This window comes from Triturus cristatus, chromosome 10 (genome assembly GCF_964204655.1).
Source record: "Triturus cristatus chromosome 10, aTriCri1.1, whole genome shotgun sequence".
Taxonomy (NCBI): Eukaryota; Metazoa; Chordata; class Amphibia; order Caudata; family Salamandridae; genus Triturus; species Triturus cristatus.
Window position 1 is genome coordinate 1,246,805,952 of NC_140593.1, and position 23,305 is coordinate 1,246,829,256.

Genomic DNA, 23,305 nt, shown 5'->3' on the forward strand with positions numbered 1-23,305 from the left:
CGGGTCTACGTTTCCTTGTTCTGCTCCCGTCATGTTTGCTTGATGGTTAATTTTCTTCTTTCTACCTTTCCCTTCCCCACTTACCTCGCCTTCGCCCAGGGCCCCCCCTGTGTTTTTCAGGGCGGGATTCCCTCCCTCCACAGCAGCAGTGGGGCACCCGTGACCTGCGAGTGCGTGCGCTGGGGGTGTTTCTGTCTGAGCCGCGCAGGGTGCCGTGGTGGCCACTCCGCAGCAAGAAGCTCTTTTCTGCAGCGGCTGGAGCCCCCTCCCAGAAGCAACTGACCGGTCTGCAATTCTGAAGCTCCCGCCGGACGCCGAAGTCTCTGCATCCCCAGAGGTGGATTTCCAGAATTCCCAGAGGCTACCCTGAGTCCACAGCAAAGCTGAGGACCGTGGCTATCGTGGGTGACGTGTAACCGTGACCCCTGGACATCGTGGACTTTTGCAGAAACACTATCTTTCTGGTCCTCCTCAAAGTTGTGGTTTGGGCTCAGAGTAGCCCCAGCCTTGAGCACCTCCTGCACCGAAGATTGTTGGCCTCCACTCCATGAGTGACCCGTGGACCAGATTCAAGTGCGACCGTTCGAGGCTCCTTCGCGATCACTGGACCGTTGGCTAGCAGGTCCCCACGAAGGCGACTCCTTTTCTGAATGGGCTTACCTGGTTGCTCCAGATGTGCCCCGACTTACCCTCGCTGGGTGAGTCCCTCAGACCTTGCTGGTCTGCACCGCAGTCCTTTCTCTAAATTCCAGTGACTTGCCGTTGCCAAGGCTTGTTGGGTCCTTTCTGGTCGCCGACACCGCAGCACTCAACAGACTTCGTGGGACAGCTCGAATCCGGCACGTGGACTTCGTCGACGCCTCCTGGACCTTGTGGCTGAAGAGTCAAGACACCCATCAACTCACCTGAAGCACCCGACATCTGTGGACATTGGTCCATCCTGCCCTCTGTCACTGGCTAGTGACCCAGACTCTGTCCCCTCGGCTTTCAGGTTCCTTACATCCTAGATCCAGGCTTGTATCTCTTCGGACACTTCTCTTCACAGCAGCAGCAGTTCTTTGCAGGCTTCCATTGAAATCGACGACGCGACCTGACACCAAAAGACACCTATGCACCCGGCTTCCCTGGGTGAGATAACTCGAGTACTCCGGTGCTCTCGTGGGTGCTAGCCCTAGAACTTTTTAAGTCCAAAAGGGTTTGGTCCCGACTCGATTAGAAGTGTCCCAAATCTTTAAATTTCCAACTGCGACATTTCCCATAGAAGATAACGGTAACCCGCGGTTGTGTTTACACACTGCATACAGTCCCCGTGGGTCCCCTGTGTCACTACCTTGGGTGGTTCCTTGGGGTCCCAGCGATTCTACAGGCTATAGGCCTAGTGTCTATCCCAGTCGTGGTTCTTGTACCACTTTTTTGGTATATGGTTTGGTACGCCCCTAGGGCCCAAACGTGTATTTGTGCTGTTAAAGATAATTGCTGACTTGTAAACTAAGTACTTCGAACTCCAGCCTCATAAAGAGACTAGAGGGGTGTGTTTGATCTTAAATTCATGTATTTTAAATATATACCTGGTGTGGTTGTCCTTTCATTTGATCATTCAAGAGATTATAGACTGGTAAAACAAGCTGCTTTACATTCCTTCAAGACTTAGCCTGAAGGCTGCTCTCCATAGCTACCACTAGGATAGCTTTCAATAAAGGTTGTCTTTAACCTATCACCATAAGGGGTTGTTTGGCCTGATACAAGGTGCCCACTATAACTAGTGGACAGCATATATCAGGCCACCTCCTCACAAGCATCAATGACCCAACTCTTCACGTTCAATCTATCCCCCACTCCTGATCCCAATGACACTGTTCAACTCCATAACCCAGTACCCTCTCCTTCCACAGATCCTAGTCATACACTGCTCCCTCTGAAGGCTAGAAGCATAATTGACTTACTTACCCAACGACTGATCCGAATGGAGCAGAAAATAGACTCCTGAGGTGTCGACATCCTACACCTACGACAAGACCTTCCCAACCTGGTTAAGCCATCCTGCTTATACACTCCAGGTAGTTACACACCTTGCCCCCACACAGACTCTTCCACGGCCCTACAAGGCACCCCATGGCCCTCCATTCCTTTGGGGGTCAGGCACATAGTCCTCGTCGAGCTCTCCGCCCCATTTCAGTACTGGAAGCGGATGAGATCAAGTATTCGTACCTCGCAATGAGCCAGAATAAGGCTCACTTCGCAATCCCAGTTATGGTTGGCACAAATAAAATCCCTAGAACTGTCCACTCGCCCAGACCACCTGCTCAATACACTGCTATTCATACAGCGTATCCCAGCAATGAGAATCCTTGTCCTCTCCCATGCATGCTCCTCAACTGTAGATCAGCAGTACAACACGCCACAGACATTGCTGAAGTTATACTCAGTGAAGAAATAGATATTGCATTCCTCACAGAATCCTGCTCAATGACCACCCTACTCACCCCTCCAGGATACAAATTCATCAGACACGACAGACTGACTGAAACGGAATACAGTTTACCACATTAAAATCTGCAGAATACTTGACTCTTGAGAACCTTGGTGTTGAACTTACAGTCAAAGGCACCATGCCCTTCATATTTCACACCATCTACCATCCTCCTGGTGAGCATACCCTCTTCGCCAAAGAACTAACTGACCTAACAACACGATTCTCTCTAACAGACACGAAAGACATGTTCCTCGTGACTTCAATATCCACTGGAACAACCCAGAAGACACCACAGTCCAGAACCTCTCCAACCTGCTTGAAATAATCAACCTCAAACAACTCTGCAATGAACCAACACACATCAAAGGAGCCACTCTGGGTGCGATCACCAAAAATGAGATGGTCTCGCTGAGGTCGATTTCTTCCATTGACTGGTCTGACCACCACCTCATACTGTTCAATATTGATTCACACGTCAGATACCAACCAATACGATCTCACAAACCTAAGCACTGGATCAGGAACATCAAAGATGTACCTATAACCAAACTTGAATCCAGGATTCATGCCCATCTACAGCCCCATCCTACCACTCAGACGGCCGATGACCTCACAGTATACTTTAACACAAAAATGACGGAGGTGTTAGATCAAGTAGCACCACTCAAACTTAAACAATTGAGATCTATCAAACCTAAATCTTGGTTCAACGCAGATCTTAATAACGAAAGACGACAACTCAGACATGCGGAAAGGATATGGAGACAAAACCCCTCAACAATGCACCTAGCGCTAATTAGATCTGCACGGCTGGCATATAAAAAACACATTTTTAGAGAATAGGCCTCTTTTTCCGCAGCCAACTAGACCAGGCTAAGAATAGACCCAGGGAACTCTTCAACATTGTTAAAAGACAAACGAATGGCACATCCCCACAGGAGATAAAAAAATCAGCAAGGATCGCTGCAAAGAAATTGCTAGCTTCTTCACAGAACAAGTCACAAAAATTGAGCAATCCTTCATCCAAATCTCAAATCTACCTTTCCTCTTAACCTGCTCCCCTATACTCACCTTTGACCAAACAGAACTTAATCATACCAAGGACAACCAGGTCCGCTTTCAACTGAAAAACGATACCAATTAGTTGGACTTCAAACTCATGTCTGAAAATGATGTCTTAAATATTATTGCGAGCTTAAAGCCTACTTCCCACACTTTGGAACCCTCCCATCCACAATAGTACAAAATCTCAACCACATCATTGCAGCTTTCTGGACAAAAATCACCAACTCCTCTCTCACATCAGGCTGTGTCCCAGACTCCCTCCAATTTGGACAAATCACACCCATACTCAAGAAACCAGGGGCCAACCCTAACGATCTCAACAACCTCAGACCTATCTCCAACCTCCCATTCCTAGCTAAAACCTTGGAGAAGTGCGTTCTTCAACAACTTAAACATATTGACGATTGCAACCTCCTCGACACCTTTCAATCGGGATTCAGGAAAGGCTGTAGAACCGAAACAGCCATGCTGAATATTTCAGACGATATTAACAGAGCCTTAGGTGAAGCATGTCTTCTCATCCTTATTGACCTATCAGAGGCTTTCAACACAATAAATCATGCAGCTTTACTTGAGAATTTGAAGAAGCGTTCTGGCATTAATGGCATTAGTACTGAAATCGTTCGCTTCCTACCTTCAACACCATTCGCAACAAATTAAAATCAAATCTCGTCTCTCTAAGCCCACACGAGTCACACTTTAGGTCCCTCAAGGCTCGATACTCTCCCCGTCCCTCTTCAAGAAACCCCTTACAATCATTCTGAGGCAAGCAGGAGTTAAATATCACCTATATGCAGATGCCACGCAACTCTACTACAAAATGAAATCACCCAGTGACATCCGACACCTCAATGCCACACTAACCAAGATACAAACTTGATTTAACTCAAACCACTTAAAGCTGAACTTGGACAAAACGGAATTAATACTGTTCTCTCCAAAAAGTGACCACCTCCCAGTCCAACATGGCTCAAGAACCTGGATGCCCTAAATTGCTCTCTCGTCCTATACGACTCTGTAAAGTCACTAGGCATTACCCTGGACAAGAACTTGTCAAAGAGGGACCACACGAAATACTCTGCAAAAGGTGCACTGTACTTGCTAAAACACCTCAAGAAAATTAAACCTTTTATTTCCCAGGATGATTTCAAGACAATAGTACAATCCCTAGTCCTCTCTAAACTGGACTATGGGAACGCCATCCTAGCAGGGACACCAAAAGCTCACATAGCTCCACTAAGGTCAGTCCTTAACATGGCAGCTCAACTCATAACTGGTGTGAAATGGTTTGAACACATCACACCAACCCTCAAAACCCTCAACTGGCTTCCCATTGAAGGTAGATGTATTTACAAGTTGGCCTGCATCACACACAAAACCCTTCACACACATTCCCCCAACTACCTAACCAGCAAACTAGTAAAAGCAGGAAGATCCAGAACTCTGAGAAGCTCCAAATCACTTCTTCTCATCCCTCCAAAATTGAAAAGGAAAAGCAGTCAGTCCCGATCTTCTTCTGGTAACATACCCAGGATGTGGAACGACTCCCTATAGACCTCAGATATAACCCCTCCTTCACCTGCTTCAAAAGGGACCTGAAACTCCTTCTCCTCAACAAATACTTTACTGCCCAAGTCAACTGATCTAAACTTCAATAGCCTAAATGATTTTCCTCTTAACTAGGCCATCAAGGATAGGTGGTTATTTGACTGTTTCAACTACCTAAGCTTTCACCCTCCCCTTTACTGTATGCCTTCTTATAATGTTATGCTAATCTCTTTATGCATCCTTATGTCATGCTACGTCATGCTGTTTTTCCGTTGTGTATGTGCTCTGATACCCACGGGTAGCGCTATATAAAACTTATAAAATAAAAAAATTCCTGGGTTTAACGTATGTTAAGATCTTAATAAGGAATGCCATTGTCTGTTGCCTTGTATCTCCACACAAGTGTTTGCACTGCATGAAGGTCTACTTTACAATTAGGGAGAGTTAAACACAACCCAGCTTACGTTTCTTGTCTAACTTTATGTTCAACCCAACCTTTGCCAAAGCTTGTTATTGTAGAAAGTGTGACACATTGGATGAGTGCTGTTGGACTGCATTATCCCCGAGGCTGGTGACCTAGTTGTGTCTTTCTAGCTCACTGAAGCCGCATGGATGGAAGCACTAGATGAATCAACGACCACCTGAACCTGGCAGCAGCAAAGGGGAGAAAGGCAGGAGCTTCTGTAGACGTATCAGCACTGGGTGATGGGGTGCGTGATCCCTATGACGTCTAAGGATCGGACAATCTTAAGGGGGTGCTGGGGGACGGGGGTCAGAATGAGAGACCCCACTGAAGTCTGATCTCTGAAGGGCTGTCAGCAGGGAGACCCCCAAGGTCTATGTCAGGCAGCTGATATGTCGGGGGGCGGCGTCCCCCCTCCCTCCAGAGGGGGTCACGAGCAGACAGGTGCCCCCCACCTTCCAGGGCCACGCCCCCCGTACCTGAACCGTTGGGCCCGATGATGGCCGTGAAGGTCCTGAAGGGCCCCACTATCTGGCGTCCTTTGTAAGATTTGAAGTTCTCGATCTCGATGAGCTTTAGGAAACCCATGGCGGGGGATGGTGGGGGCACCAGGGGGGCGGCTCCGGTACTCCCGCGCTCACGGCTCCCGCTTCACGGCTCAACCCAATAACAACTTCCGGTTTCAGTGCCACACTTCCGGCTATTGCAAGCCTGATGTCCGACTGTTTGATGCCACACTTCCGGTTAACCTGTCACTCTTGAGCGTCATACTGTCTGGAGTCTGCAGTTATACGCCTTGCTCGAGCCAGACACACTCCCGGTCTAAGATGTCCGCCACTGCACTGTAAGAGAAGACTCCCCAAACAAAGATGGCCCCCGTCGCACTCTAAGAAAGGCATCCCCAAACAAAGATGGTCCCGCGTACAGAAGCATGCGCATTAGAACCTGCCTGTATCTTAAATCATGGAATAGACCAAGTACTAGATGAGGGGGGTGTGGTAGTTCCCACTGTTGAGGTGAGGGAATTTTTAAGATAGGTCTCGCAAGTTTCCGAGGGGATAGACGGGTGAGACAGTGTACTCGAGAACAGTAACCCACCCTTGCACTTTTCTGGCCTTGGAATGACCCGTCGCCATGGTGACCGGAGTAACAGTCCGCTCAGAGGAACAACAAGTGCAGGTAAGAGAGGGAAGGAGGAAGAGGAGGAGAGAAGAAGGAGGAGAGGGAAGAGGAGGAGAGAAGAGGGAAGAGAGGAGAGGGAAGGAAGAGGAGGAGAGAAGAAGGAAGAAAGGAGAGGGAAGAGGAGGAGAGAAGAGGGAAGGGAGAGGGGAATAGGGCACAAAGGGGAGGAAGGGAGAGAGAAAGTGAACAGAGAGGGAGAAGAGAGAGAGAAGAGAAGAGGAGCGAGAGAGGGAAGGAAGGGAGAGGAGGAGAGGGAAGGAAGGAGGAGGAAGAGGAGGGGAGAGAGAGGGAAAAGGGAGAGAGGGAAGGGAGGAAGGGAGGAAGAGAGGGAAAGAAGGAAGAAAGGGAAGGAAGAGGGGAGAGAGGGAAGGAAGGGAGAGAGGAGAGGGAAGGGAGGAAGAGTGAGGGAAGGAAGAGAGGAAGGAAGGAAAGGAAGAGGGGAGAGGGAAGAGGAGGAGATAAGAAGGAAGAGAGGAGAGGGAAGAGGAGGAGAGAAGAGGGAAGAGAGGAGAGGGAAGGAAGAGGAGGCGAGAAGAAGGAAGAGAGGAGAGTAGAGGTACGAGGAGGAGAGAAGAAGGAAGGAAGAAGGGAGAGGGGAATAGGGGTAAAGGGGAGGAAGGGAGAGAGAAAGTGAACAGAGAGGAAGAGGAGAAGAGGAGCGAGAGAGGGAAGGAAGGAAGAGGAGGAGAGGGAAAGAAGGAGGAGGGGAAGACGGAGGAGGGGATAGAGAGGGAAAAGGGAGAGAGGGAAAGAAGGAAGAAAGGGAAGGAAGGAAGAGGGGAGAGAGGGAAGAAAGAAATGGAGAGAGGGAAGGGAGGAAGAGTGAGGGAAGGAAGAGAGGAAGGAAGGGAAGGAAGGAAGAGGGAAGAGGAGGAGAGAAGAGGGAAGAGAGGAGAGGGAAGGAAGAGGAGGAGAGAAGAAGGAAGAGAGGAGAGGAGAGCGAAGAGAAGAAGGAAGAGAGGAGAGGGAAGGAAGAGGAGGAGAGAAGAAGGAAGAGAGGAGAGGGAAGAGGAGGAGACAGGGAAGGAAAAGAGGAAGAAAGGGCGAGGAAGAGGGGAGAGAGAGAAGGATGGAAACGGGGGAGAGAGGGAAGAAAGGGAGAGAGAAAGAGATAGAGAGAGGGAACGGAGGGAGAGAGGGAGAGGGAGAGAGAGAAGAAAGGAAAGTAGAGGGGGAGAGATAGAAGGGGGCGAGAGGGAAAGGAGGAAGAGGGGGAGTGAGGGAAGAAAGAAGAGGGGGAGAAAGGGAAGAAAGAGGGGGAGAGAGAGGGAAGGAAGGGGAGAGAGAGAGAGGGAAGGGAGGAAGAGGGGAAGATAGGGGAAGGAAAGAAGAGAGGGCGAGAAGGAAGGGGCGAGAGGGAAAGGTGGAAGAGGGGAGAGAGGGAATGGAGGTAGAGAAGGAAGGAAGAGGGGAGAGAGGGAAGGAAGGAAGAGGGGGAAGGAAAGAAGAGGGGGGAGAGGAAAAGGTGGAAGAGGGGAGAAAAGAAAGGAAGGAAGAGAGGGAAAGAAGGAAGAGGGGAGAAAAGGAAGGAAGAGGGGGAGAGAGGGAAGGAATACGGGGAGACAGAGAGAGGAAACAAGGGGAGAGACGGAAGGAAGAAGGGAGAGAGGGGGAAAGTGAGAGGGGAGAGAGAGAGGGATGGGAAGAAGAAGGGGAGTGAAGGAAGAGGGGTGAGGGAAGGTAGGACGAGGGGTGAGAGAGAAGAGGAGAAAGGGGTAGAGAAGGAGGAAAGTGAATTAGGAGGGAAGAGAGAGAAGAGATGAAGAGGGGGATAAAGGGGGGAGAGGGAAGGGTATAAGTTGGGAGAGAGAGGGAAGAGAGAGAGAAGGAAGGAAGGGGGAGAGAAAAAAGAGAAGGAAGAAGAGAGAGAGAAGGGAGCGTTGCACGAAGTGAGAGGGGTGGGGAAGGGAATGGAATGGGAAAAGAGGGGGAAGAGAGAGTAGAAAAGCAAGAGGGGGAAAATAAGACATACAAGGATAGGATAAGAGGGAGGGAAGAGAAGGGAGAGCATGAGGAAGAGAAAGGAGAGAATAGGGAAAGGGAATAGCAGAAGCAAAGGAGAGAGTGAGGAGGAAGAAGGGGTATAGGAAGTGAGAGAATAGGCAGTAGGAAGCTAGAGAAGGAGAGGAGATGGTGGAATGAAAAGAGAGGGAAAGGGTAGGATATAGAGGGGAAGGGAGTAGGAAAGAGATGGAGGGATGGAAGGAGGGAGCAGACTGGCGAGAATAAGGAAGACATGAAGTGATAGAAAGACAGTGAGAAGGAATAAGATTTAAAAAAGTTAAGTGAATGTGGGAAAGGGAGGAGAGAAAATAAAAAGCTCAGGAGGAATGAGGACAAAGAGGGTGGGAGGAGATGGAAGAGGGGAGTGAAGGAGGGAGAGAAGGAAAGAGAGCAGCACAGAGCGAAAGAGGAGGAACTTTGTTCCTCTGTGCGCAGCCCAGGGAATGGTGGAATTGAAGAAGAGGGGAGAGGAATGGAAGGTGGAACATAGAAGGCCAAGAGATGTTAGCACATTGAGGAGGAGAGGGAGAGGCCATGGATAGGGAGTGAGGTGGAGGAAGCAAGAGAGATGGAGGGAAGACATTGAAAGGAATGTGGATATGGAAGGGAGAGGGAAGTGAACAGAGTGGGCCTGCAGACAGAAGGGGCAGTGGGTAAAAGAGGTGGTAGAGAAGAATGTATGATGTTACAACGCAAACATTTACAACGCATGCCTATACAACACAGTTTTTACATCGCAGCATCCATTACAAATGATGATTTTACAACGCATTCCATCACAACGCATTTTATGGAAACTACATTTACTCCGCATGTCACTACAACGCATACCATTACAACGCATATTACTTTTAGGGCAACAGTAGGGTAAGTGTTGGATAGTGTAGGGGTAAACATTACTATTCCCACTCCAGTGAGTGCAACAGTAGTAAAAGTGTTGGATAGTGTAGGGTTAAAAATTACTATTCCCCATTACTTAACTTATAATGCGTTGTAATGACATGCGTTGTAGTGACATGCGTTGTAATGGCTGCCTTGTAATGGCATGCGATGTAAAGGATGTTGCGTTGTCATGACTGCATTGTAAAGGTAGTGCGTTGTAATGACTGCGTTGTAAAAGTTGTTTCCCGGTAGAGTAGAGGGGTGAGAGAGAGATGTGTAGCACCAAGATTACGAGATGAAAGAAGAGGGTCGCATTTCCACTTTGCCACCGTCTCACTAGTGTCTGCTCTCTTTTCTCAGTGTCTGGGTTTTCGGTGCCTCTTCAAGGAGCTATCAGTGTTCCTCAGTAGGAGTTCCTGCTCCAAGGCAGTGTAAGAGGTATGTGGTTGTTTCTGTTACTTCTGGCGATTTTCATGATTATTTGAATAGTCTAGCTTGGATGACAGATGAACTCTAATGCAAGGCACACAGAAGAGCCCCCTTTCTCGACTTTCAAGTAGCTTTGCCTTGTCTTCACTTCTCATGCCTTCCTTTGGTTCCATGTTTCTCTCTCCAGGGAGACTCTTTGGTGTTCACTCATAAGGCAAGATCTGGCCCTGACACTGCACCTTCACATAGTGCTTTGCTGTCCTGTGTACAGCTCAAGGCACTCGATAACTGGATAAGGAGCGCTCTTTCTCTTTTTTTGTGTAGTGGTTGCATGGGGCCTGTTCATGTTCGAAGATATTGCTGAGCCAGTTCTCTGGTGTCTGACCAGCTCAAGGGCAGACAGTCACTCTTAGTGTCAAGTATTGCCCCTGTCCCTGACAGTGCAGACACCACTGAGAGTGCATAGCATTGACAGTATCCTTCTTTTTAGTCTTCAACTTTCAGGGACCAGCGGGGTCGAAAAGTCAAGGCTTACTCTGAGGTTGTCAGCACTCACTATAGATTGCCCAATCAAAGTTATTCTTTTAGAGAAACAAATTACTTTGATTACTGTTTAGGACACATGCCTTGTTAGTAAAATGTGTAAGTTGTCTGGCATTTCTTCATTACTGTATACATGAACTGGACTCTAGACTAAACCACCAAATCAGTTACATTCAGGGGGATAATCCCCAATGGATTGCCTGGTAATGACCTGGGCTGACCGTGGATTGACCTGCAGCTACACATAAGAGACTCCTCCTCACTTCTGGAATTCCACAAGAAGCTGAACACTTGGTTTTATTTATGCAGTACCACCTTACCACTCACCTTACACTTCCAAGTCTGTGTGACACTCCACACCTTACACTTCCACGTCTGCATGACACTCCTCTCCTTACACTTCCACGTCTGCCTGGCACTCCTCACCTTACACTTCCACGTCTGCCTGGCACTCCTCACCCTTCACTTCTATCCCTGCCTGACACTCCTCACCCTCCACTTCCATCCCTGCCTAACACTAGTCACCTTACACTTCCATCCCTGCCTGACACTTCTCACCTTATACTTCCCTCTCTATCTGACACTCCTCACCTTGCACTTCCACGTCTTCCTGACTCTCCTCACCGTACACTTCCATCCCTGCCTGACACTCATCACCTTACACATCCATCCCTGCCTGACACTCCTCACCTTACACTTCCATCCCTGCCTGACACTCCTCACCTTACACTTCTTTCCCTGCCTGACACTTCTCACCTTACACTTCCATCCCTGCCGGACACTCCTCACCTTACACTTCTATCCCTGCCTGACACTCCTCACCCTCCGCTTCCATCCCTGCCTAACACTCCTCACCTTTCACTTCCATCCCTGCCTGACACTCTTCACCTTACACTTCCATCCCTGCCTGACACTCCTCACCTTACACTTCCATCCTTGCCTGACACTCCTCACCTTACACTTCCATCCCTGCCTGACACTCCTCACCTTACACTTCCATCCCTGCCGGACACTCCTCACCTTACACTTCTATCCCTGACTGACACTGCTCACCCTCCACTTCCATCCCTGCCTAACACTCCTCACCTTTCTCTTCCATCCCTGCCTGACACTCCTCACCTTACACATCAATCCCTGCCTGACACTCCTCACCTTTCACTTCCATCCCTGCCTGACACTCCTCACCCTCCACTTCCATCCCTGCCTGACACTCCTCACCATACACTTCCATCCCTGCCTGACACTCCTCACCTTATACTTCCATCCCTGCCTGACACTCCTCACTTTACACTTCCATCCTTGCCTGACACTCCTCACCTTTCACTTCCATCCCTGCCTGACACTCCTCACCTTACACTTCCATCCCTGCCTGACACTCCTCACCTTACACTTCCATCCCTGCCGGACACTCCTCACCTTACACTTCTATCCCTGCCTGACACTCCTCACCTTTGCTTCCCTCTCTATCTGACACTCCTCACCTTCCACTTCCACGTCTTCCTGACTCTCCTCACCTTACACTTCCATCCCTGCCTGACACTCGTCACCTTACACTTCCATCCCTGCCTGACACTCCTCACCTTACACTTCTATCCCTGCCTGACACTCCTCACCTTACTCTTCCATCCCTGCCTGACATTCCTCACCTTACACTTCTATCCCTGCCTGACACTCCTCACCCTCCGCTTCCATCCATGCCTTACAATCCTCACCTTTCACTTCCATCCCTGCCTGACACTCTTCACTTTACACTTCCATCCCTGCCTGACACTCCTCACTTTACACTTCCATCCCTGCCTGACACTCCTCACTTTACACTTCCATCCCTGCCTGTCACTCCTCACCTTACACTTCCATCCCTGCCTGACACTCACCTTTCACCTCTATCCCTGCCTGACACTTCTCACCTTACACTTCCATCCCTGCCTGACACTCCTCACCTTACACTTCCACGTCTGCCTGACACTCCTCACCTCACACTTCTATCCCTGCCTGACACTCCTCACCCTCCACTTCCATCCCTGCCTAACACTAGTCACCTTATACTTCCCTCTCTATCTGACACTCCTCACCTTGCACTTCCACGTCTTCCTGACTCTCCTCACCTTACACTTCCATGCCTGCCTGACACTCATCACCTTACACATCCATCCCTGCCTGACACTCCTCACCTTACACTTCCATCCCTGCCTGACACTCCTCACCGTACACTTCTTTCCCTGCCTGACACTTCTCACCTTACACTTCCATCCCTGCCGGACACTCCTCACCTTACACTTCTATCCCTGCCTGACACTCCTCACCCTCCGCTTCCATCCCTGCCTAACACTCCTCACCTTTCACTTCCATCCCTGCCTGACACTCTTCACCTTACACTTCCATCCCTGCCTGACACTCCTCACCTTACACTTCCATCCTTGCCTGACACTCCTCACCTTACACTTCCATCCCTGCCTGACACTCCTCACCTTACACTTCCATCCCTGCCGGACACTCCTCACCTTACACTTCTATCCCTGACTGACACTGCTCACCCTCCACTTCCATCCCTGCCTAACACTCCTCACCTTTCTCTTCCATCCCTGCCTGACACTCCTCACCCTACACATCAATCCCTGCCTGACACTCCTCACCTTTCACTTCCATCCCTGCCTGACACTCCTCACCCTCCACTTCCATCCCTGCCTGACACTCCTCACCATACACTTCCATCCCTGCCTGACACTCCTCACCTTATACTTCCATCCCTGCCTGACACTCCTCACTTTACACTTCCATCCTTGCCTGACACTCCTCACCTTTCACTTCCATCCCTGCCTGACACTCCTCACCTTACACTTCCATCCCTGCCTGACACTCCTCACCTTACACTTCCATCCCTGCCGGACACTCCTCACCTTACACTTCTATCCCTGACTGACACTGCTCACCCTCCACTTCCATCCCTGCCTAACACTCCTCACCTTTCTCTTCCATCCCTGCCTGACACTCCTCACTTTACGCTTCCATCCCTGCCTGACATTCCCTACTCTACACTTCCATGCCTGTGACTTCTCAAGCATTGCTGGCCTCACCTGACACTGCCTATGAGCTGCCTGAATTGTCTGTCGCTGCCCTAAGTGAGTTCATGCTCACCTTCCTTTCATCTCAAACGCTACCTCCATACACTTCAATGATCATTTCATGCTGCCTCAGACACTTTATTATTCCCATGGCACTACAGGGGTTGTATGACGTTACAACGCATTCCGTTGCAATGCATGCCTTTACCACGCATGCGTTACAACGCTAATGGCATTACCTCGCATAACCTTTACCACAAAAATGCCTTTACCACACAAATCTTTACAACGATTTTCGTTGTAAAACCATGCATGATAAAGGCATATTCTTAGTAAAGGTTATCTCCGATCCCAACACAACCCCCTCTTCCCTTAAATTATTTTTTTCTTAAACTAAAATCCCCCTTACCTCTCCACGTCCTCTCCTCTCCCAGCTCTTCCGATCTGCGTTGCACGTCGTAAAGACGAAGTGGAAGTTTCTTTCCGTTTCCTCTAACGACGCCGATTGCCTCCACATCGCAATGGAAACAGGTAAGTTTTTTTGAGGTGGAGACCCCCCCGAAGCCCCCTTTTTTAAACACATGCTTTATTTGAGGGGGGGAGAACCCCCAAGCCCCTTTTTGAATTTTTCCTTTAACACACATGCCTTTACTATGTATCTTGTAGTAAAGGTATGCGTGGTAAAGGCTATGCGTGGTAACCACGCATGCGTTGTAATGCATGCGTGGTTATGGTTATGCGTGGAAACGGCTGTGTTGTAGTGGCTGTTTCCCCTCTCATATATCCAGACCCCTCTGAAGCTTCCAAAGCACCCCTGTGCTTGCCTTAAACTATTCCCAGGCATTTCCTGCTTTTTTGGTCCTGGAAGCAGACTCTTCCATACGCACAAGGAACTGCCAACAGGCACTCCATGCTCACCTGCCGCTGCTTCTATGCTTACCTGGCTCTGCTCCATATTCACGTCCATACTTGCTGGACACTGCATCTTTTTTGAGCACTAGCACATTCATTCTGCTTTGTCTCCCCAGAAGCAGTCAAAATGTACAAGCTTGACCTGCCCCTGGATCTGAAGGAAGTTGCTGCCGTTGAGCGCAGGCGAAACCGTGAGCAGCAGAGACAGAGCCGCATATTCAATGCCAAAGTCCGGACTATGGGGGTAAGTGTCACAAACCTCCATCCCTCCCTACTATCTTCTTCATCCTCAAAGGCTATTATTCCACCTGTCAGTTCCTGAAGCGACAGGTAAGTGTTGCTGCCAGAGCCTGCTTCAGCTACAGGGGTAAGAAGGGTGCAAGTACTCTGGGGAGAGAATCAGTCCACCACTGACCTCGCGTAGCACCATATGCACCAGCAGTCCTCATTCCAGAGATGAACTTGCCTGCTTCTGAAGCCTACAGGAGCTCTGACTGTCTTCTTTTTCTCCAGGTGGATGTTGAAGTCCTGAAATGTCAAGTGGAAGACCGCAAGTTGGCTGAAAAAAAAGAGAAGGCCCGCGAGGAGTCCTTCGGTGAGTGAGCCTGACTTGGGTTCTGGCCCCTGCTAAATTCCTGCCTGGAGGTGGCAGACTGCAGCCATGCTTCTGGGAGACTCTGCAGGCATAGGGTCTCCATTATTTGTATGGATGGCTGTTGCAGTTCCAGTGGGTGGCCATCTGTGGTGCTAGACTTACTCCAGGTTTGAGCTAGACTTGTTTTCACACCTGTTGTGCGACTTTGTTGGCTGTAGTAATGATAGAGATGCAGTTTGTGAATAGGAATGGACTTACTCTTTTGTGGGTGGGTGTTTGTGTCTCCCTAAACCTCTCCTTAATCCTCCCTTTTCTCCTACTTAGATAGGAGAGGTGGGAGCGTAGGTCTCCGTGTATAGGTTTGTGAATAGCATTTTCTAGTACGATGGTAGTACTATTGTAGTTCTTCTACACTACTACAAGTGCAGTTTGTGAATAATCCCCAAAATATTTTACACGTTATTTTTGAGACAGAATTATTACATTTGTTCTTGCAATACAGATCGGTTTGGCTGTGGTGGTTTCTAGTGGGTTAGGGTGGTTAGAAGGTTCATGTTGACTGTCAGGAAAGTGTGTGATGCTGGAGGGTGTGCCGGATATTTTTGCACCTTTGGCAGTCGAGGAGTCCTTGTGAACTGGGCTGCCTATGGGCTGTGGCGGGAATAAGTTGCTCCCTAATCAGTGAGGAGTCCTTGTGAACTGGGTTGCCTGTGGCGGGCACCTGTTGTGCCCCTGGCACTCCAGAGAACCCTTATGAGCTGTTGCAGCTCCTTGTGGGATATTGCAGGTACTTTTGCCCCTGTCAGCTAAAAGAAAACTAATTTTTTCTGTAGCTGGCTCCTGTTTGATCGAATTATCACTTCTGGCAGGGTAGGGGTGGTGGTTATGAGCACACAGTGGACTTGAGCAAAAGTGGAATGTGGGTGTTCAGTTGCTGTGGCGTAGCAATTAGTTGCATAGCAAGGGTGCCAATGGGCCTAAGGTTTTATAACATAAAGCAACCATTATTAGGGGTAAAGTAGGCTACTCGCCCTAACGCCTCTGCACCTGCTGCACCCTGTGGGTGAAGGCTACAGCTGGCCTGAGTCTGACTTCTGGTTGGAGGGTGAGGTAGGATAGGACTTCAGAACTGGGTGGGGTGGCAGTGAGCTAAGTTGGAAGCTGGGTTTTGATTGATAAAATTGGGCTCCTGTCGAAGCTCACAGTGCTACAAAGAGAGACTTAAGCCGTTAAAGGTTATGTGAAATGGCCTCGATATCGAGAAGGAACTGGACTCCATCCGTATATAAAGCCCATGTAGTCCCGCCTCTTCCTCTTCCTCTTTCTTCATTTGAATCCTCTATGCCTGTCGATCGTCCCACTATTCAAGGGAAACGCTGGTACCCTATTCTTGTATACAAATTGCAATGCAATAAACCATCCTCCTATAAAACCTGCAATATCCCACATTCTAATGAACATGAACGTCCATAAAAGGGTTACTTTCTCAACGTAGACCTTACCAGGTGGGAATGATCCTTACCAAGTGATCATCTGGCAGGATAATCCTCGCCTCCATGTCCTTAATAAAAGCAATACTTTTCTTTTCGATAGCTAGGACATTTTATATTTTATGTAAGGACAGGAGGAGAGGATTATGCTTCTTTATTGCCTACTCTCCCTCAATGATGCAACCTCAGAAACTGGTTTGTGGTAAAACTTTTAAAAGCGGATTCTGATTGCCAGGTTGCTACATTCATAAATCCTCCAGATGCTCTTCAATCATGATTGCCGTGGACGTGTAGCACCTCCAGTTGAATGAATACCGAAACTTGCCACATTAATACCGGCCTCCTGCATACTCCATTGTACCCACCTGTCGATGCATGGGAATGCAACACTTTGAAGGGTTTCCTCATCACAATCAATAATTGCCGTTCCTGCCAAAAATGTAATCTCCGCAGCACCTCTCAGTAAGCCTTGATACATTTAACCACACACAACTTATGCTTCTCCCAGAGGTTGGATATAAAATTGATCTGGTATTAGTTTTAGGCTTTTGTTTATAGTAAACCCCATCCCATCTGGAGTAAACATTCGTCTGGAAATATCCAAAGCCCTGACAGCAAGCATTCATCTGCATGGAAAAACAGCAACATTGCAAGCTTAGCCAATAACTCTTTTCTGGACATAAACTCATTATCCTTCAGGGGCGGCTCCTCCATTAGGGCGGAGGAGCGCCACCCCACTGCTTTCTCACAGTGCGAGAAGCAGAAACATAAAATTATATTTTAAATACCATTTATGTTTCTGCTTCTCGCGCTGCGAGAAAGCAGTGGGTTGGGGTATGCCTGGTTAGGGGCGGGCGGGAGGGAGGATATGCCTGGTTGTGGTCGGGCGGGTCAGGGAGGAGTGGCTTGCACCACTCTGTGTACCCTGACTGTTTGGTCGTCCCTCTTGGGCCCACCAAACCAGTCATGCGCACTCTACATTTTCTCTATGTAGGCTGCATGCAGCCTACATAGAAAAAATGGCCTCCCCACAGGTGCCCGACTGGGCGCTGTACACACCAGTCACAATGCTGCCATTGCAGGGTTGTTATTGGCTTACATGAGGAGCGGGAGCATGCCTGTTCCTGTTCAAGAGCAGGAAAACGCGTGACCCGGCCCAGGAGCTGAGGGGGTGCGGGACCCAGTCAGGTGAGTTTTCTTTTTCTTTTAACCGTAACACCCCCCGCCCCACGCAAACCCCCGCACGTTCGTACCCCACCCGCAAGTATTGCGAGCCGCGACTGTTATCCTTCCAGGAAAGCAAAAGATTCAACATCTTATTAACATCCCAAAAGTAGGAATAGCTTAGTACCGGGGGACTAGAGAGATTCATTCCTCTCTTCTCTTTGATGTTTTTCCAACAGCCATCTCATTCCCCAGAAAATGGACTGCTAATATTTCTGATTTAGAGGTATTAACAGTCCCGTACGCTAGGCCAGCCTCCACTAGTTCTGGTGGGAAGATCAGACCTGCACAAATCCTGTCCCACTGGACCCAAGATCCTTCCCACACACCAAGATAACCACCTCCTCCATGCTGAGCCATTCCTTTTAATGGCATCCTCTGCCCTGGCTTGGGACCAGTCCTGCAGTGAATTGTAAATGGTCTAGGCAGTCCAGCATCCCCTGTATTCATTGAGGCCATCAGCATCAAGCAACCTTCCAAAACCCATGGATGCAGCTCCCCACGACAGTCTGTCACGGTAATAAGGAACTGGGGTAGAGCCGCTTGAAATTCCCACAACAGTTTCAACATTGCTGGGTACCACGCCTGGTGCCTACAAAATGGAGTCACTAGAATCAGATCTGCTATCTGGTGTCTTGTCTGCTCCAAGACTCTGGCGGACCTTGTAAAGACGTACCTCTGAGCCTCTGTCTAGTTCTATGATAACTCGTCACTTTTTTTTGTCTTTTTTTTTTTGTCCTCATTCGCCTCAGACCTCTTTTAAACATACCAGCTGTCCGTACCAGCACTTAGCAAGCCAAGAGAAATAGGCATTAGGTTGGAAACTCACTGTACTTTCGGCCTATAGGTACATTGACAGACATAGAAGTTATTGCCCCCAGAGAAGAGGAAAAGAGATTACTCTTCTGCTAAGCCCATAAGAGCCTGATTGTGAGAAGTTGGCCTGGCATATGCTGGTCACTAGTTATAGTGGCCACCTTGCACCAGTCCAATTCGACTCTTGGTAGATAGGTTTAAAGACAACCTTTTTAAAGAAAGCTTTCCTAGTGGTAGCTGTGGAGAGCAGCCTTCAGGCTAAGTCTCTGAGGAATGTAAAGCAGCTTGTTTTACCTTATAATCTCTTGAATTACCAAATGAAAAGACACCACGCAGGTATATATATCAAATATATATGTATTTATTTCTAAATATACTCTACTAATCTCTTTATGAGATTAGAGCCAGGGAAACATTCAAAAGATCAACAGTTCTCAATAAATTAAGCACAAATATGGCTGTAGCCCTAGGGGCGTACCAGACCATATACTAAAATAATGGGTTAACAAACTTGACTTGCAAAAGTAAGAGGCCTAGGGCCTTGGGAATCGCTGGGGCTTCACTCCTGCAGTGTTAGCAGGTAAGTAATCAGCCCACAGGAGACGCGTGCAGTGTCTAAACACACACGCGGGTTTTCAATGCGTTTCAATGGCAAATGTCGCGGTTTGTATTTTACAGTTCTAGGGCACTTCGGAGTGGACAACAAGCAAACAACTTACAGGGTAAGTACTTCGAGAGCCAATGCACACTTGGGCACCGTAATGCAAGAGTTACCTCACCCAGGGAAGCCGGGTGCATACGTGTCCTTTGGTGTCGGGTCGCGATGCTGTTTTCAATGGAGATCGCTGAAGACTTGCTGCTTGTGTCGTCGAGAGAAGTGTCCGCTGGAATCGGATTGGAGTTGCAGAAGACCTAGAAATTGAGGGGACAGAGTTCAAAGTCACTTGCCAGTGACCGGTGGCCAGCAAGATGGATGACCACAGCTGTCGCGTCTCTTCAGGTCGCTGATGTCATTTTGTCTCTTCGCTCACGAGGACCAGGAGGGATCGATGAAGTCCAGCAGCTGGATTCGGAAGGTCCCACGACGTCTGCAGCTGTTGACGGTGTCGGCACTCGGTTTGGAGCCAACAAGCTTTGGCAACTGCAATTCTCGTGTGGATGGAAGATTGTCGATGGAGCAGACCAGCAAGGTCTGATGGACTTACCCAGCGAGGGTAAGTGAGGGCAGGCCCAGAGCAACCAGGCGAGCCCTTGAAGGTGATGTAGAAGTCTTCTGGAGAGTCACTAGCCAACAGGCAAGTAACCGCGAAGACGTCTTTGCAGGAAAAGTTCACCAACAGCCCACGGTCACTCGGGACGAGGTAGGCCGCTGATCTTCGGTACTAGACCTGCTCGGGACTTGGACAATAAGTGGTCCAAAGCACAACTTCGTTGGACGTAGTTTAGGGCTTGCACTCGAAATCAGTGCACGGTTCCCTGGTATTGCCGTTCCTCGTCACTCGTGGGGTCCAGATGCCACAGCTTCGCTGGGGACTCAAAATGGCCGTTGAGAGGTCAGGAAATCCACTTCAGGGGACGCAGGGACTTCGGGCTCCGGCGGGAGCGGTAAAGTTTGCAACCGTAGTTCAGTAGTTTTGGTGCCTGCCAAGCAGGGGAGTCACTCCTTGACTCCAAGGGAGATCCTTCGGTCTTCTAGAGATAGTAGAAAGCTGAAGGGCCAGGATTTTTCTTCGTAGAGCGTCGTCCAGGTGTAATCTAAATTGCATTGGCAATGTGTGGTATCTTATAGTGAAAAGATGGGAGGGACTAGCTCTATGACCACTCCTCTAGGAGGGTCAGGGTAGTGGGTGGTTACACCCACTTCCCTTTGTCCAGTTTCGCGCCAGAGCAGGGGCAGGTAGCCCCTGAACCGGTTTGAGCTGGCATATGCACAGAGGAGCCTACTGCTCCCCCAGTGCAGGACTTCAAAGCACTCTAAGAGTGCACCCACCCAGCTCCAATACACTAAATCCTGTCTGGGAGGAGGTGACACCTCCCTGTGACAGGAAACCCTTTGTTGAGCTCCCTCCACTGCGAGTTTCGGTCAGCAGCAGGAGGGCAGCCCGGTGTCTGTGCTGGTGGCATCCATTTTGTGATGCCAGGGCTCTAGATGATTTCTACCGTGTAGTACAGTGTGTACATGTCGTCCCCTCTAGAAGGGTGGGATCCTACTCCCACACCAGTTACTGGTGTGGGGGTAGGATTCCAAGTTGTTTGACACCAAACACGACATGTTTTGATGCAGTCATTCCAAAGTTAGCATTTACCACGAGGTTATAATGCACTTAAGAGTATATGGTTTAACCGCATCCACAAACAGCAGCAGAGAATAGACTCTGCCAGCTGCAGAGGGGTCCTGCTCAGGCAGAAGCACCCCCTCACATAGTAAACCATGCACCCTGCCCTTGGGATTGATAGGGCCTACCATAGGGGTGACTGATAGGTTTATATGTGTGTGTATGGTGAGATATAGGAACCTATACCTCAGTGAGGAGTGCTAACACTACCTCACACAGGCTGCAGTAGCAGGCCTGTGGTGTCAGATTGTGAGTGCTTCCCAGGGGTGGCATAATACATGCTGCAGCCCCTGGTAGGCCTGTGAAGTACCAATGCCCTAGGTACCTAAGGTACCATATACTAGGGGCTCATAAGGTACCACAGTATCCAATCACTAGTGCATCTAATATACACACCAAGTTGTTTAGAGAGATCAGTAAGACTGGGGCCCTGATTAGCAGGGACCCAGCCAGACTACAGCCAGAAACCAGTGTATACATCAGAAAAAAAGTGGGAGCAACACAAGTGCAGATCCTACTCTCCTACACAACCCTTCCCCCCAAACGCAGGGACATTAAACTAACCTTGACCAGTTGAGTCTTCATGTTCTAAGTGGAAATACCTTGAGAGTCCATCTGCATTGGCATGTTGGGTCCCAGGTCTATGTTCCAATGTATAGTCCATCCCCTGTAGGGAAATGGACCACCTGAGCAGTTTAGGATTTTCACCTTTCATCTGTTTGAGCCATAGGAGGGGCTTATGGTCAGTCTGAACTATGAAGTGAGTGCCAAACAAGTATGGCCTCAGCTTCTTCAGGGCCCAAACCACAGCAAAGGCCTCCCTCTCAATAGCTGACCAACGTTTCTCTCTAGGGGTCAGCCTTCTGCTTATAAAAGCTACTGGCTGGTCTTGACCTTCATTATTAAGTTGAGACAGTACAGCTCCCACACCCAGCTCTGAAGCATCTGTTTGGACAATGAACTTCTTTTTGTAATCTGGACTCTGTAAGATGGGGGCAGTGCACATTGCCTGCTTGAGGTCATCAAATGCCTTTTGACAGCTAGCTGTCCACTGAACCTTTTTTGGCATTTTCTTGGAGGTAAGATCATTTAAGGGGGTCACTATAGATCCATATCCCTTAACAAACCTCCTGTAATACCCAGTCAGGCCCAAGAAGGCTCTCACCTGTGTCTGGGTGGTTGGAGCTACCCAGTCCATTATGGTCTGGATCTTGCTCTGCAATGGTTGAACCTGGCCTCCACCTACAAGGTGGCCCAGGTACACAACCTGACTCTGCCCTATCTGGCACTTAGTGGCCTTGATAGTGAGGCCTGCTTTCTGCAGGGCCTCCAGTACATTCCTGAGGTGGACCAGGTGATCCTGCCAGGTGGAACTATAGACAGCAATATCATCAAGATATGCTGAGCAATAGGTTTCCATACCAGTCAGAACTTTATTCACCAACCTCTGAAATGTGGCAGGTGCATTCTTCAAACCAAAGGGCATTACCACAAAGTGATAGTGCCCACCAGGGGTCGAAAATGCTGTTTTAGCCTTGGCATCATCAGCTAACTTGATTTGCCAATAGCCTGCTGTAAGGTCAAATGTACTGAGATACTTGGCTGAGGCCAAAGTGTCTATTAGTTCATCTGCCCTTGGGATTGGGTAGGCATCAGTCCTGGTGACTGCATTGAGGCCCCTGTAGTCAACACAAAACCTCGTCTCTTTCTTACCGCCCTGGGTGTGAGGTTTTGGGACAAGTACTACTGGGCTAGCCCAAGGGCTATCTGAGGGATCAATAACACCTAGCTCCAACATTTTCTGGACTTCAGTCCTGATACAGTCCCTGACATGGTCAGGTTGCCTGTAGATTTTACTCTTTACAGGCAGACTGTCTCCAGTGTCCACCTCATGGGTGCACCAGGAAGTCTGACTTGGGGTCAGGCTAAACATATGTCTAAACTGCTGTAGCACTTGTCTACATTCAGTTTGTTGATGTTCAGTGAGGCTGCTTGCCAAAGCAACACCATCAACTGTCCCATCTTCAGGGTTCTGTGAGAGCAGGTCAGGGAGAGGGTCACTCTCCTCCTCCTGGTCCTCGTCAGTTGCCATGAGCAAGCTCATGTCAGCCCTGTCCACATATGCTTTAAGTCTGTTGACATGGAGCACCCTAAGGGGGCTCCTGGGAGTGCCAAGATCTACCAAGTAGGTGACCTCTCCCTTCTTTTCAACAATTGTATGGGGGCCACTCCATTTGTCCTGGAGAGCTGCTGGGGCCACAGGCTCCAACACCCATACTTT

At 49.1% G+C, this 23,305-nt stretch overlaps 2 protein-coding genes across 3 annotated transcripts in view; one reads left to right on the forward strand and one right to left on the reverse strand.

The window, feature by feature from the left end:
• The window catches only part of SMC1A (structural maintenance of chromosomes 1A), a 294,818-nt gene extending 288,493 nt beyond the window's left edge, over window positions 1–6,325 (reverse strand). Inside the window, exon 1 of the mRNA XM_085629913.1 lies at window positions 6,029–6,325. Within this exon, the coding sequence (XP_085486039.1) occupies window positions 6,029–6,137 (109 nt within the window). The 5' untranslated portion in view covers window positions 6,138–6,325. The remainder of the gene's footprint in view (window positions 1–6,028) is intronic.
• Window positions 6,326–6,484: 159 nt separating this feature from the next.
• Window positions 6,485–23,305, forward strand: part of LOC146797200 (RIB43A-like with coiled-coils protein 2) — a 122,374-nt gene continuing 105,553 nt past the window's right edge. Inside the window, exons 1-4 of one of the 2 annotated variants that reach the window (XM_085629915.1) lie at window positions 6,485–6,728; window positions 9,978–10,055; window positions 14,683–14,807; window positions 15,077–15,158. In XM_085629915.1, coding sequence (XP_085486041.1) covers window positions 14,691–14,807; window positions 15,077–15,158 — 199 coding nt within the window. In that variant the 5' untranslated portion in view covers window positions 6,485–6,728; window positions 9,978–10,055; window positions 14,683–14,690. Of the gene's footprint in view, window positions 6,729–9,977; window positions 10,056–14,679; window positions 14,808–15,076; window positions 15,159–23,305 lie in introns of both variants that reach the window. The other variant, XM_085629914.1, reaches the window with a different exon arrangement.